We start from the raw sequence: 15,199 nt of genomic DNA on the forward strand, positions 1-15,199 counted from the left end.
GCAAGCGCGGAAAGGTCCTTTTCTAAATTAAAACTTATAAAAAATTACCTGCGCTCTACAATGAGTCAGGAAAGATTAACTAATTTAGCAACAATATCCATAGAGGAGGCCATACTAGACCATATAGACATACATGAAACCATTAAGGATTTCGCAAACAAAAAAGCGAGAAAAGTGGAAATATTATAATTTAAGTAATGTTTGTATAATTTGTATTCTTGCAAATGTTAAGACTCTTGTTGTTTTTTTAAAACATAACATAGATAGGTAATAGTCATATGAGTATTATTATTCTTAGAAAAAAGTCAGCTTCTTTGTTATTCATATTTAAGTATTAAATTAAAGCATGTTAAAATTTTGTTCGAGTTTTATTAATTTTCGCAATAATTGGCAAGCAGAAGCGAACGGGATTTACCTATTTAGTATCCTAATTCCTAAATGTTCCACAGTTTTGTACACTTAGATATTAATGATAATATTATCTAAGTACTGTAAAACTGGAGAACATTTATTTCAGTCAAAATTATCAATTAAAAATATTTATTCAAAAATTAAATTTGTTTTTATGATGATTCGTTAAAAAAGAGGCGCTTCATAGGTTTCGCACACAGGCGCTGCCGGGGGTCGGCGCGGCCCTGCTAGAACATTCCGTAGAATCTTTTCGAACACACTTAGAAGAACGAAAGAATGCTCTATGCCTGTTTATACTAATAGAATTTGAAATAGTGGGAGTAGAATGAGCATTCGCTCTGGCTTGTCTGATTTAAATAAACATTTATACAAATACAGAAGGTATCTACTACTAGGTACTTCATCACTTAATATACCTATAACGTTAGGTGGCTTAAATATATTTTTTTATCTGAACACTATGCAAATTAAATGAATACCTTAGGCGATATTATAGCCAAATCAAACTAAATACATTTAATGCTGGCCGCGTGAACAGCCGTTTAATTAATTTTAATATCTATAGATAATTAATTTTAATATCTAAAATTTTGGTCTAAGTTTATGATAAAATTAACCGTATCTGCGAAAATCGCAAGATTCTCATATTTGTATATGTATAGATTTTAATTTTTCCAGGATCATTACCTTTGACTAAGTATGTATTATGAACAATTTTACCAATTAAGTAAGAATATAAATGTAACTCATGTTTTTATCTTATTTGACCTATTGTTTTCATATGTACATATTTTAAACATGAAACAATTCCAACACTTCACCTTGTGTGATACTGCAATAAATATTTAGGCTTAACCAAAATAACATTTTCTTGCATTAAAGTAAGTGTAAAAATATTAAGTTCTCATAGATTAAAATAGCACAAAGATTTCAAGAAGGAAAATAAACGAAACCAAAGTTTTGGTTCAAAATATATTTATTCCATAAATTTTACTTTACAATGAAGATGAGATCAGTTTTGACATGTAATGATAAACCTAATTACATGAAAATAAATAACTTAAAATTAGATTTTGTACTTTAAATGAATACATCGATATGCTCACACATGTAATTTGACATCTATTTCACATTAATTGAGAAAACTCATATATTTATAATACATTTAGTCAGCAAAATAAATTGATATGGCATATTTTACCCGAAGCTCCAAATACCTTATTTTAATTATGTACAAAATAAATTTGATAAAAATACTGTTTCAAAAGTACATTATATAAAAGCAATGATTTGGACATCAATTTATCTTCTACAGACATTTATCGATTCAAATATTTCACAGAAAAAGTAATCTTCACTTCTAACAAAGCTTTATCGAAGAATGTCTATTTATATATTTAGTCTTTAAAACAACATCAATAGAGTTGATAATCGCATGTTAATCAGTAAGAGAAACATTTAGATGAAGTCTTTTTATTGGTCTATTTGGTACATTTAATTATCATCGTCGGAAGCATCATGCATGTCGCTGGGCCTCGAATCTTGTACCGCTTTAAAATTGCTGAGCACTTCGAAGTGAGTGTTGAGCGAGTGCGGGGAACTGGCGTCGTCGTGTAGGTATCGATCAATCTGAAATTATCAAAAAAACATTATAATTATTAAATAAACAAGATTATATGATACAATAATTCTTAATACGTAATAATTTATGTGTAATTTATATTAATATTATAAAGCTGAAGAGTTTATTTGTTTGAAAAAGTAAAAGTGAAACTGTTCGAACGGTTCCGAACACTGCTTTGTGTAGCGCATGTCGCGTGACGGTCGGCTGCCGAGTAGGTATACCTACTCGGCAGCCGCGATACACGCGACATGCGCTACACAGACCAAACAGTTTGAGACGATGTAATAAAAGTTTCACTTTAATAATTTCTATGTAATAAGTAATAATTCCCATAAAAACTGAAATAATTTAGCTGAAAGTTTAAAATATGTAAATGATTATTTTTTAGGCTTCCGTACCGAAACGGCAAAACGTGACCCTATTACTGAGACTTTATTTTCTATCTGTCTCCAGACTGTATCTCATAAAGTGTGATAGCTAAAGCTGAAATTGACACAAAATGCTGAAAAATGATGTATTTCCGTTGCCGCTATAACAACAAAAATACTATAAATTAAAAAAAATATATATATTTCCCATAGTCCCTTCGTGCGCGAGTCCGACTCGCACTTGGTCGTTTTTATTACATGGATGATGCGATGTTAAATGCGGAATGTAGTACTTTCTAGTGTTTGATTTTACGCAAGTATTTGGAAATTAAAGATTTTTGAACGGATTTGTTGCGCAGTTCTTACTATCTTAGGAGCCTGGGTCACTTTAATTTGTAAATTTTTTATGTGAAAATAAATGATTTATTTATTTGAATGTAGGCACCTTAGCGCCGAGCTTGTGCAGCAGCGCGGTGAAGGCGCGCTCCTCCCGCCCGACCCAGGGCCGCGCCGCGTCGCGCACCTGGTACCCGCTCACGTGCACGTACACGCGCACGTCTGCACACACATAAATATACCTATACCATTTTACTTAGCACACACATATACTTATAACATTTTATTTAGCACACACACAAACAGGGTGAAAGGTAAGACATTAGACGAATTTAGACAGGAACTTCTACTCATGAAACTGAACAACTTTTGTTCTACAACTGTGCTGAATTCGTAAAAAAAAAATTGGACTTTGTAAGGAAACTTCGCTAATCAGCTGACCGATTTCCATACAAAGTCCAAATTTTTTTCTACGAATTCAGCAAAGTTGTAGAAAAAAAGTTGTTCAGTTTCATGAGAAGAAGCTCCTGTCTAAATGCGTCTGACGTCTTACCAGTCACCCTATATAACATTTTACTTAGCACACACATATATAACATTTTACTTATAAGTTAGTGGAGACACTGTGAATCGAAACTAAGAAGAAAAAAAATCAAGAACGTGACTTAATATTCGGGGTGTCCCATCATTGGTATACTACGCTCGATGGGACTTATGATTTTGTAAAAAATACATAAACAACAAAATGAAATTTAAAATATTTATAGAAATTTTATGTTTTTATTCCTTCACGCAGCCTGTATACAGGGTGTAATCGTTAAGTGTGCACAGGCGATTTTTCCGTAAGTATTACAGATAACAAAAAACTTTAAACTGATATCGAAATAAAAAGGCCGTAATAAATTTTAAAAAATAAATCGAGAAAATATATCAAAAAAATTATCTTTAAACCCTCCCATACATTAAGTATGAAATATGAATATCCCATATACATTTAATATGAAAGATTTTAGCTTTCTTTTTCTTTTTTGGTTTTCTGCTTTAATTACTTCGCAAATTTGAAGTGGCATTTTCCACGCTTTTTCCGGACATTTTCACGCATTTTCCGGATATTTTCCGGGGATTTTCCGAGCATTTTCCACGCTTTTTTCGGACATTTTCACGCATTTTCCGGATATTTTCCAGATATTTTCCAGGCATTTCCCTGGCATTTTCCGGTTATTTTCCGGGATTTTCCCAGGCATTTTCCGGGAATTTCCCAGGCATTTTCCGGGGATTTTCCGAACATTTCCCGGGGATTTTCCGGATGTTTCCCAGACATTTTCCGGCCATTTCCCTAACATTTTCCGGGGATTTTCCACGCATTTCCCAGACATTTCTCAGGCATTTACCGGACATTTTCACGCATTTTCCGGACATATTAGCGCATTTTCCGGACATTTTCACGCATTTACCGGAAATTTTCCGGAAATTTTCACGCATTTTTCGGATATTTTCCAGGCATTTTCCACGGTTTTTCCGGAAATTTCCACGCATTTTCCGAGCATTTCCCGGGAATTTCCCAGGTATTTTCCGGGGATTTTCCGAGCATCTCCCGGGGATTTCTGGGTGTTTTCCAGACATATTCCGGACATTTTCCGGGAATTTCCCAGGCATTTTCCGGGGATTTTCCGAGCATTACCCGGGGATTTTCCGGGTGTTTTCCAGACATTTTCCGGACATTTCCCTGGCATTTTCCGGGGATTTTCCAGGCATTTGCCACGCATGTCCCAACATTATCCGGACATTTCTCAGGCATTTTTCGGGGATTTTCCAGGCATTTTCCACGCTTCCCCCGGACATTTTCACGCATTTTCCGGACATTTCTCAGGCATTTTTCGGGGATTTTCCAGGCATTTTCCACGCTTCCCCCGGACATTTTCACGCATTTTCCGGATATTTTCCGGACATTTTCACGCATTTTCCGGATATTTTCAAGACATTTTCCAGGGATTTTCCAGGCATTTTCCACGTTTTTTCCGGAAATTTCCACGCATTTTCCGGATATTTTCCAGACATTTCCCAGGCATTTTCCGGTTATTTTCCGGGAATTTCCCAGACATTTTCCGGGGATTTTCCGAGCATTTCCCGGGGATTTTCCAGACATTTACAGGCTATGTCAGGGAAATGTCCGGAAAATGCGTGGAAAATATCTGGAAAATACCCGAAAAATGCGTGAAAATGTCCGGAAAATGCGTGGAAATGCCTGGAAAATCCCCGGAAAATGCCTGGGAAATGTCCGGAAAATGTCAGGAAAATTCCCGGAAAATATCCGGAAAATGCGTGAAAATGTCCAGAAAAACGTGGAAAATGTCACTTCAAATTTGCGAAGTAATTAAAGCAGAAAACCAAAAAAAGAAAAAGAAAGCTAAAATCTTTCATATTAAATGTATATGGGATATTCATATTTCATATTTAATGTATGGGAGGGTTTAAAGATAATTTTTTTGATATTTCTCGATTTATTTTTAAAAATTTATTACCGCCATTTTACTCATTAGGTTAAGTACTTTCGATATCAGTTTAAAGTTTTTTGTTATCTGTAATACTTACGGAAAAATCGCCTGTGCACACTTAACGATTACACCCTGTATATTAGAGATGAAACGGATATCCGGTAACTATCCGGTATCCGGCCTATCCGGCCGCCATAATACTATCCGGCCGAATATCGGATAGCTACTATTTGCTGGATAAAAGAAACATATTTTTGAGTAATTATTTGCTTTATTTAGCAAGAATCACATTTCCCCGAAATCAATAATTATTGAATATGTTACGAAACTTGCAAGATATTATTTTACTTGATAGGTATTAAAATTATTGCAATTAGATTATTTATTATTAGATACATTACCTGCTTTTTTCGCTTCGCCGCCACGAGAAATATTAACATTGCATAATAAACAAAGAGCTAACTTTTTATTTTCACTGCTTATCTCAAAGTATTCCCTTAAAGACGATCTTTTCCTCACCGATGCCATTTCTCGTTGCTAAATCTTTTAGACCTATGTATGTGTATGTACTTAAAATAATAAGAGCACAAATAAAATTATAACTTAAAAACGATCACGCACGTGTCTGCCCTGCATGCAATCGACACAATAATAAAATTGTACAATTGTTAACTTCACTCATCAACGAAAAGACCCGAATCGAACCGAGTCCATAGCTAATCCAAGGCTAAGTTTCGCCGGATATTCGGCGGCCGGATATTCGGCTATCCGGCCACTTGGTCGGCCGAATATCCGGTATCCGGCCAAACTGCTATCCGTTACATCTCTACTGTATATCGCTTCGCTTATGCGGGCATTTTATCTATGAAACCATAATCTAAAACGTAAGCGCGAATGCGGGTGGCCAACCAGAGTGGGTTGCCAGTTAAAGTTAAGGAATACATCTCTTAAAATAAAATAAATTTGGAATTTTATGAGTTTTATAAATACTCAGCGTACGTAAAACTATAAGTCCGATTGGACGTGTACCTAAACTAAGACACCCCGGTATAGTGTTAAATTCTAAATATTAAAAAAAATATATTTTTTAAATTATACCATTTTGACCCTTAAGAACCGTATTTTTTACTAGTTATCATAATATAAAGCAACTTTATCACTATATAGAGCAACTCACTGAGCCGTGTGAGCGTCTCGAGCAGGCTCCGCGCGGAGAGCCAGGTGTTCTTGCCGCCCGCGTGCCCGCCGTCCACCCACCACATCTCCTCTATTAGCTCTATGAACCTATATACAAAAATTGGTTGTTTGTAAAGTAGGTTTACGATCGAGATGTTTACGTGATAACGTCTTATTGGTGGCAGCGCTCGAGATGAGACGGGAGATCGGTCCGTCTCTCTCTCGCTATACCTGCGATCGCGCTCGTGAGGTTTTGGTGTGACACAAGTTTCTGAACATCAGTCACCCGACTAAATCGATTTTAAAAACGTTATCACGTTAAAAAGGCCATTTAATTCTTGCTTTATGATTCTAAATCGATTAATATAACCGACAAAATTAAAGAGAACTGTTAAGTGATTCTTGATTAAACATACAAAAACATAAAATATTCTATCTATTACAAAAAACCGCATCAAAATCCGTTGCGTAGTTTTAAAGATTTAAGCATACAAAGGGACATAGGGACAGAGAAAGCGACTTTGTTTTATACTATGTAGTGATTATTATAACCCAAGAGCCCACGACGGCCAGACATTCCTTATTTTAGAAAAGTTGAAAGTTTCTCTGTATATGTCTCCGATACAGATAAGAACGACTAGCGATTATCAAGTCTGGGTTGTGGTTACTTTGGCAGGAAACAGGTAGTAAGGGTGTATAAAATTGTACCTTACTTTCATTATAGTTTAAAAGCTAAATTTTATATATGTTACTTGGGGACATATAAAAAGATGTTACCTCAAGAGCCAGACAGTTTTCATGGTTCTTACATCTAGCCAGACACGTTTAAAAAATAACTAACATATCATCAACACTACTACAGACACTACACTAACTTGAGACGGCTGAATCGATTTATTAGAAAATTGATAGGGCATTGGTACAATATAATATGTATACATTTAAGATTACTACCTGGTAATCCGAATCAGTGGTAAATGTTAAAAATATCTTATGACAGACAGCGACGGCGTCTTTTTTAACCTTTATATATTTTGTAAATTATTCATACAAACCTGACTCACTGTCAGATTTTTCAAAAATTGTGCATATTTATTATATAACGTATCTAATATTGTTGGCAAATCATTGTTTTTTCTGTCATGTCTTTCATTTATGTGTACTTTATTAAATTCCTATCCCACATATTTACCCTTACTACTAGTAAAATTTTAAAGTCTGTCACATATAAAAAAAAATGTGTGCGTGTACTAGAGTACACACGTTATAAGTGAAACTTCTTTATGACCTTATTTTTAAAAAAAAAAATTACTATATGCAACTTTACAGGAATACGTCGAATCACGCGTGGTAGGGATAGGAAAAAGATGGCGCGTAACGGAAAAATGTCACGCGTACTGAAAAAATGTTACACTACATTTTTTTCCAACCCCGATAAAGAAGTTTCACTTCAAAAATCAAAATTCAATTCCTTAAAATATAAGGCAGAGTTTACACGGCGTACCTAAATATCCACAAAATTTAAGGCAAAAAAAAAACAGATATTTTACAAAAATACACCCACCTACACATATGCCTTAAAATATAAGGCAAAGTTTCACGGCGAGAATACCTAAATATCCACAAATTTTAAGGCAAAAAACACAGATATTTTTCTACACCCACCTGCACATATGCCTGTCCCACGGAGTCAGTGTCTTGGTGTAGTGGAACTCATATATCAGCTGGTTGAGCACCACACAACCCTTGCTGAAGCCCACCAGACTGAGCTTGCTCTTGTCCAGGGATAGGGTATCCCGCCACCAGAGTGGGCACCTGGGTTTTGGGTTGAATTTGTATTGGAAAACGGTAAAATGGCACATTGTACGACATTTATAACACAGTTCAAAATATCATCCTACAAATAGAACAAAATAATATAATATAGAAAATAGACATTCTTTAATGCTACTTCGTAGAAAAATAGTTAATTACAGTACGATTCAAACTTAATGGCGGCTCGGAACATTGTACGATGCTATGCGCAGAAAACAATTTAAGATATTAGCGGGACGTTAAGGGACCTGTGCGCACCCGCACTCGCACCTGAGCGAACCGCCATTACGTTTGAATCGAACTATATTATACAGACTATTTTGGGTCTTTTTCTTTTTAATTCTCGACAGATACTAAATATGTATAGATCGTAAAATGCATAGCAGAGTAAGTAGTAAGCAAGTTGTGAAGAATGGTATTAAAACAGCATTATTATATATTTTGAACACATAGTAACACCCATTATCAGTAAGAACATCCAATCATTTAGATTCCAGAGAAAACAATCTTCATGCAACAAATAGTGAACTATAAGCAACAATTAATATACAGTAATAATAAATCGAACACATAACATTTATACACATAGAACCACTGCGTTTTTGTATTTTCAAGTAAAACCAAGAAACTAAAAAGAAATCTATACTAATATTATAAAGCTGAAGAGTTTGTTTGTTTGTTTGTTTGTTTGTTTGTTTGAACGCGCTAATCTCGGGAACTACTGGTCCGATTTGAAAAATTCTTTCGGTGTTAGATAGCTCATTTATCGAGGAAGGCTATAGGCTATATACCATCACGCTACGACCAACAGGAGAGGAGCCACGGGGGTGAAACCGCGCGAAGCGGCTAGTAAAAACATATACTGCGAAAAATTACATAAAAAAAAACTTCCTAAACTTCAATCAAAAAGCTGTATGAGAGATTTTTCTATGATATTACTTTAATAAGAATAAACAAATATCAGAAACATCCAATTTGTATTGTAAATACTTATTTCTTTTTATATAAAATGTGGGTAGTTAGATAAATCCATCACGACATCCATTGGAACTAAACCTACTCACTGCTTGTGTTCAAGGCTCGTGCTTTGTGCCGCTTCGCTCTTTGCGGCTCCGTTTGATTTGCTCTTGTTTTCACTGTTACTTGCGCCCTGCGAATAAATGTATTTTTCGAATAAAAGTATTGTTTTTCATGAGAAAAACTCTTGTTTTTGTTTTGAATATATTAGCTAATGGGATAATGATTATTTTTTTATAGTTTTGAGCTTAGTTTATGAAAAATTAAAGTTGGATAAAGTATGCGCGCCCAGTTTCAATACTTACTTACTTCCAGACTTAAAATAAAACGAGACGGAAAAGTTTCATATGATAAATGTCACATTCTGTTTAATTTTTATCCAGATTCTGAACTATCCGCAAATAAAAAAATGTTGTGTGGTTTTATGAAACCACGGAAAAAGTGAAACTGTTCGAACGGTTCCGAACACTGCTTTGTGTAGCGCATGTCGCGTGACGGTCGGCTGCCGAGTAGGTATACCTACTCGGCAGCCGCGATACACGCGACATGCGCTACACAGACCAAAAAGTTTGAGACGATGTAATAAAAGTTTCACTTTAATATTAAAAATAAATCCACAAATCAGCTTCTGTGTTATGTGAAACAAAAAACAAACGATTTATTACTATTCGTAAAAAAAACTTCTTTTTTTTAACTTAATCAAAACTTTTTAGAGAGAAATATAAACCTATCAACTACACATATTTTCATAACTACCCACACACCTGTTCCTCGATATCAACATCATCATCAGGATACATGCCATACGTGACTGCGTCCGTCAGTTGGCGAGTTGGCAGCTCTTTCACTCGTATGCTTAGCTCTTGGAGTAACCTGACGTTAAGAAATAAACCAGTTATAGACTTTTTTTTTTTTTTTTTTTTTTTTTTTTTTTAAGTGGGGAAATCTTGCATAGATACCCACGGCCTCCGGGGAAGGGGCCGTGGGTTATGTCGGATTCCTACCGACCAAAACCCCACTGTGTTCCGTCAAGCCGCATCAACGACGGGGCCACGGGTATGGTAGAATTCTTCCGTGACCCCGTCAGCGGCTGCCCGTCGCCGGGCCAAAACAAATTGTGAGCCAACCAGCTCTAACCTCATGGGGCGGCGTGAGCGGAACACGTCTCACGCCACCACATCTCTCCGGACGATGGACTAAATCCCCGCTCCATCGCCCGGAAACCAGTTATAGACTTGACATGATGCTATAAAAAAAGCGTTAAAACTAACTAGAATCTAGGTCATATATACATACTAACTTTTCTTTCGCAATCAAATAATTTAGTTAAATTTGGTAGGGTACCCTCATTATTGCTAATTATTTTAAATAACTACCCTCAGTACTGCCAATTTATTTAAATAAGAATGTTATTATAGCGAATTAACTCTTTTTTTCAGTCAATATATGAAACTACCCTCTTTTATTTAACTATTTTGTCAACACATACAATCATATATTTGATAACAAATTTTTCCACATTGCCCAATCAATATATGTAACTACGCATTTTTTTTCCTTTTTCTCAACACAATTAATCACTTCATAGTATAAAACAAAGTCGCTTTCTCTGTCCCTATTTCCCTATGTCCCTTTGTATGCTTAAATCTTTAAAACTACGCAACGGTTTTGATGTGGTTTTTTTTAATAGATAGAGTGATTCAAGAGGAAGGTTTTAGTATATAATTTATTAGGTTTTAGACAAAGCGGGCGAAACCACGGGCGGTAAGCTAGTATAACATAATTATTATACTAACTTCTCCAAATGGTGCAGCGCGTTGTGCGTGGGCGTGTGGTCGGGCACGCCCGCATTGTTGCTCGGCACGAAGTTGTCGTAGCAACTGAAGCTCTTGTATTCTATCCTGGAACAACTTGGTAGGGTTTTATTAATGCTTACCATTCTTTGGAGATAGGTGACGGGTTTTTTTAGAAAAATAACTGAGAAACAATTGGTTTAATACACTATAATTTTTTTTGGAAACAAACTATAATTTTTTTTTATTAGCGAACGTTAATTTTCCGTACACATATTTATCACTGAATGCACGGTGCATTGATATATGTACCGATGGATTATTTATATCAAATACAAGTTAAAGAACTTCTTTCATAATAAATACATAATATAGACTACTTACCGTGCCGGTCTCACGACAACTATGTGCTTTGTGGGGAAGTTCTCGCTAAGCATCCGCGCCGTGTTCTCGAGTGACCACCTGACGTAGTTCCTGTTGTCGCGGTGCGTTTGCATCACTTCCTCGTAATCCTGATAAATGTGTAGAGAATATATCATTATGGGACTTAATATCACAATGTTTGGTAAGGAATTTAAACTCAATGTAAACAGTAAACTACAACAAAAAAAAACTTATAAATAATAATTTAGAATCGTAGTTAGATCCAAGATGTGAGGATCTACAGAATTATTTTACTGTAGGTTTGGAACGTTTAAAATATCTTGTCAAGACTTTCTTTTTAGCTGAAAAAAAAAGAGCATCAGCTCTAGCTGATAAAAACTAATTAAAATTAGAAAGATGATCTAGACTGATGCCTAGGCCACCTTTCTAATTTTAATTTGTTGGGTCATTTAACCAAAGCGAAGGAAATATGCCTTTTAGTTTTCTGTTATTTATATTGAGTAATAACTTTGAAATAAATCACATCCCACACATCCTACACTATTTCTCTCTTAACCTAAATTACCTGTACATCACCACCAAAGAACACAAGCGTATCTGGTGAGTTGGTCTTCTGCCTCGCCGGGTGGAACAGCACGTCGTTCTCGCGCCCCTCATGGCCGTTCACGCGACGCAACCGGATCGGCAGCATCGCGCCGATCTCTACTCTTGATGGTGCATAGCTGGAAGGCACTACCGAGTTTCTTATTGGTTCTTTTTGTTAAATTGCGTATAGAAAGAGTGTCTGTCGACTCTGTAGAAACTGCTTTCTGAAGTAGTAGGTAATATGAATGCCGCCTTTTACTCTTGATATGGTGGAAAGGAACAGTCGAGATTCCTGTTGGTTCTACTCAGTTGAAATTTCTTATAGAAATAACTGTTGACTCTGTAGTCTGTAGAAGCTGCTTTATAAACAAATGTATGCTATGACAAATGAAACTACTAGGAACTAGAAATTGCTTATAGAAAGAGTAACTGACGAGTATTCAGAAACTTCTTTCTTAACTAATACTTAAATATGAATGTATGTAATGACAATGCAAAAGAGCTGCTAAACATATTCTTGTTAAATAAATATTAAATATATGTCTGAGTTTTACTTTCTTGCTGATTCTACGCTGTAAAATCTGTTTGTCACTGATAATGTAACTGTAGTTTAACAATAGTTTATTTTGCTGACTATACTTGTTAGAAACTGATTATAGCCGGAGAGACTAACTGCAAAGTTTTTTAGCTGCTAAAAAGCTGAAGCAGAAAGTTTTTAGCAGCTTTTTTAGCTGACCCCTACTGTATTTTTCAAAGAGAGGGATTTCTCCCTTAATTTATAACTTGTCTCCAGAATTTTACTTATTTAAATAAATCAACATTTGAGTATAAATTTCAATGATTAAAATTTTATTCTATTAATATTATAGTATTACATATTAGATTGTCCATTATTATAAAGTAAATAGTTATTTCTTTTCTAAATGGGTAATTATTCTAGCAATAATATAAGTTTTTAAAATCTTTGATATTTTAGAGAGGATGAATATAAATAAAACAAAATTAATAAATAATATTTATTTTTTGTAAAATGTTTATGTTGATGATTTAACAGAATTAAATAATAAAAAATAGTTTATCTACCCCTTAAACTTAGTTAAAGCATGATTTTAAAAATTTCTTATAAACATACAATAAGCTTTCCTTACAAATCCTTATGTTAAAAAACAAAATTAGATAAAAGACAACTTTAAAAATATGCATATGCACTTGCGATTCACTCAATTATTTCATTCTTATAAACCTTGGTATTTATAAGCCTATGGAATAATAGCACTGTAATAACTCAGGCCCCGGAATCACAGACACAATAGAAAATCTATTGTGTCGTGGACCGATCGTGCCATTCGGGGCTCAATGGGTTAAACCAACACTCAAAAATTTTATTGCTTGTATTTTTTGCATGTTATTTGCAGTTTACTAGTCTATTTGTTTTATTATTTGCCTTTCTTTGAAATTATTATGCCTTAAACTTTTTAACACTCTATAAACACTTGTTCACTTAAAACAACACTTAGACAACAACAATACAACTTGCACTTTAAAAAAACAAATAGAATAGAACAATTATCAAAAAATCTGATCTGCTCTAAAAAATGCACAGATCACAGAAAAACCTTATTGGTTTATAAAAAGCAACCAAAGAGCATATACATTCCTCATTTAATATTTCTAGTTTGCTTTTGATGATAATACTTAGTATCATTCATACACACAGTTATCTTCAATGTGATATCATCAAGGCAGTTCTTCAGTTCCTCCTTTAGCTCTCTAACTTTAACCCTAACATCCTCGCACATAAGATTATAACACATGGCCACTAAACCCATTCCCAGCAGAACATAAATAAAATTAATCACCAACTTCAAGTGTGAACCTTCAGCAGAATCTGCAATATTAGCTCCCGGAACAAAGTCACCAAAACCAATCTTGCACAAGCTGATAACACAGAAATAAGTCGAGTCTAGGTAGTTCCATTTCTCCCAAGCTCCAAACATTATGGTCCCAGTCAGGATGTAGAAGGAAATGACCCATAGACAAGCTGTCGAAGGAACTGTGATTTTTCTCTTCGGTTGGACGTCTCCATCTTCAAGCAACGGATCCTCTCGTCGACTACACTCATGTGCTGTTATGTATAACCATTTAAAAGACTGCGCTAACACCTTCCCCATATTACAGAAGTAGAGCACATATATAGGTATCCCGAAACAAGCGTATGCTATTGACACAACTTTACCCCAAACAGTCTTTGGCACTACATTCCCATAACCAATCATTGTAAACACTGATAATGAGTACATGAGTGCTGCAGGGAAGGACCATATATCTTCAGGAGACCTCCCATTGTATCCCAGATGTATAGCTGCTGTAATATTGTTTTGGAACACCTTTAATACATTGTTACTATTGTACATCCAGGCTGTTTGATTCAAAACATTATATCTGCTGGTTATATTCCACAGCTGTTCGACACAACTTCGTCGCCACTGCTTCACATTCTCCAACTGTTCATCAGGGCTGTCCTTCTCAATGTGCATAAAACTTGCAGCACCTAATATCGCGTAGCAGACTACGAGCGCGCCAACACCTACTTGCGTAAACATAAACGCAATGAACTTCCGCAGGCAATCCTTAATTTTCTCGCGCGGATCGCTGCCCGTCGACGATGTCGAATCTCTACTCCTAAAAGACCCGTGGCCACTTGAATGTATGTTATGACGCTCCATTGTAATGATGGACACTTCTTAAACTAGATTAGCGGTAATATGCGGTTAATACAAATGTTCGCACGCATAAGTTATGGTTTATTTCTGGAATTTATTTGGCAAAATGCCAGATGCTATGGTTACAAAATATTATGGAGTTCATGCAATACTTACACTTTGCATGTATCGGAGAAAAATTTCAATCACAAAAATACTCGTGTAAATTAAAAATCCAAATATTGATTGATTTCTGTAATGTGTTCAAATATAAATGTAATATCAAAATTAGGTGCGCACTTACCGTAAAATGTTCAAATAACACTTTTTATTTTTTATGTTTTTAAGAATTGTAGCTTCAGTATTTAAATCATTTTTATTTGCTTTATACAATTATTTTATAATTTTATGTCCATTAAAAATATTTGTGCAGAAAATATTGTTTATCAATAAAAACGCCAAAGTCAAAGTCAAACAGGATTTATATTGGATA

General features: G+C 35.0%; 2 protein-coding genes across 2 annotated transcripts; both read right to left on the reverse strand.

The window, feature by feature from the left end:
- Nucleotides 1–1,552: 1,552 nt before the first annotated feature.
- On the reverse strand, nt 1,553–15,087 carry LOC149908263 (mitochondrial protein C2orf69 homolog). The gene is made up of 10 exons (XM_090102245.1): nt 15,011–15,087; nt 11,985–12,141; nt 11,420–11,547; nt 11,039–11,143; nt 10,007–10,115; nt 9,290–9,375; nt 8,076–8,225; nt 6,412–6,518; nt 2,849–2,961; nt 1,553–2,040 (listed from the first exon to the last, which is right to left on the reverse strand). The coding sequence occupies exons 2-10, from the start codon at nt 12,108–12,110 to the stop codon at nt 1,906–1,908; spliced, it is 1,059 nt and encodes a 352-aa protein (XP_089958371.1). The 5' UTR covers nt 12,111–12,141; nt 15,011–15,087; the 3' UTR covers nt 1,553–1,905.
- LOC149908264 (TWiK family of potassium channels protein 7) lies at nt 13,131–14,843 on the reverse strand. The gene has a single exon (XM_090102246.1). The coding sequence runs from the start codon at nt 14,728–14,730 to the stop codon at nt 13,663–13,665; it is 1,068 nt and encodes a 355-aa protein (XP_089958372.1). The 5' UTR covers nt 14,731–14,843; the 3' UTR covers nt 13,131–13,662.
- Nucleotides 15,088–15,199: the final 112 nt, after the last annotated feature.

The sequence above is a fragment of the Colias eurytheme genome, chromosome 5 (assembly GCF_061535395.1).
Source record: "Colias eurytheme isolate Ceu_HAF_F1 chromosome 5, ilColEury1 Martin Lab GWU primary, whole genome shotgun sequence".
Taxonomy (NCBI): Eukaryota; Metazoa; Arthropoda; class Insecta; order Lepidoptera; family Pieridae; genus Colias; species Colias eurytheme.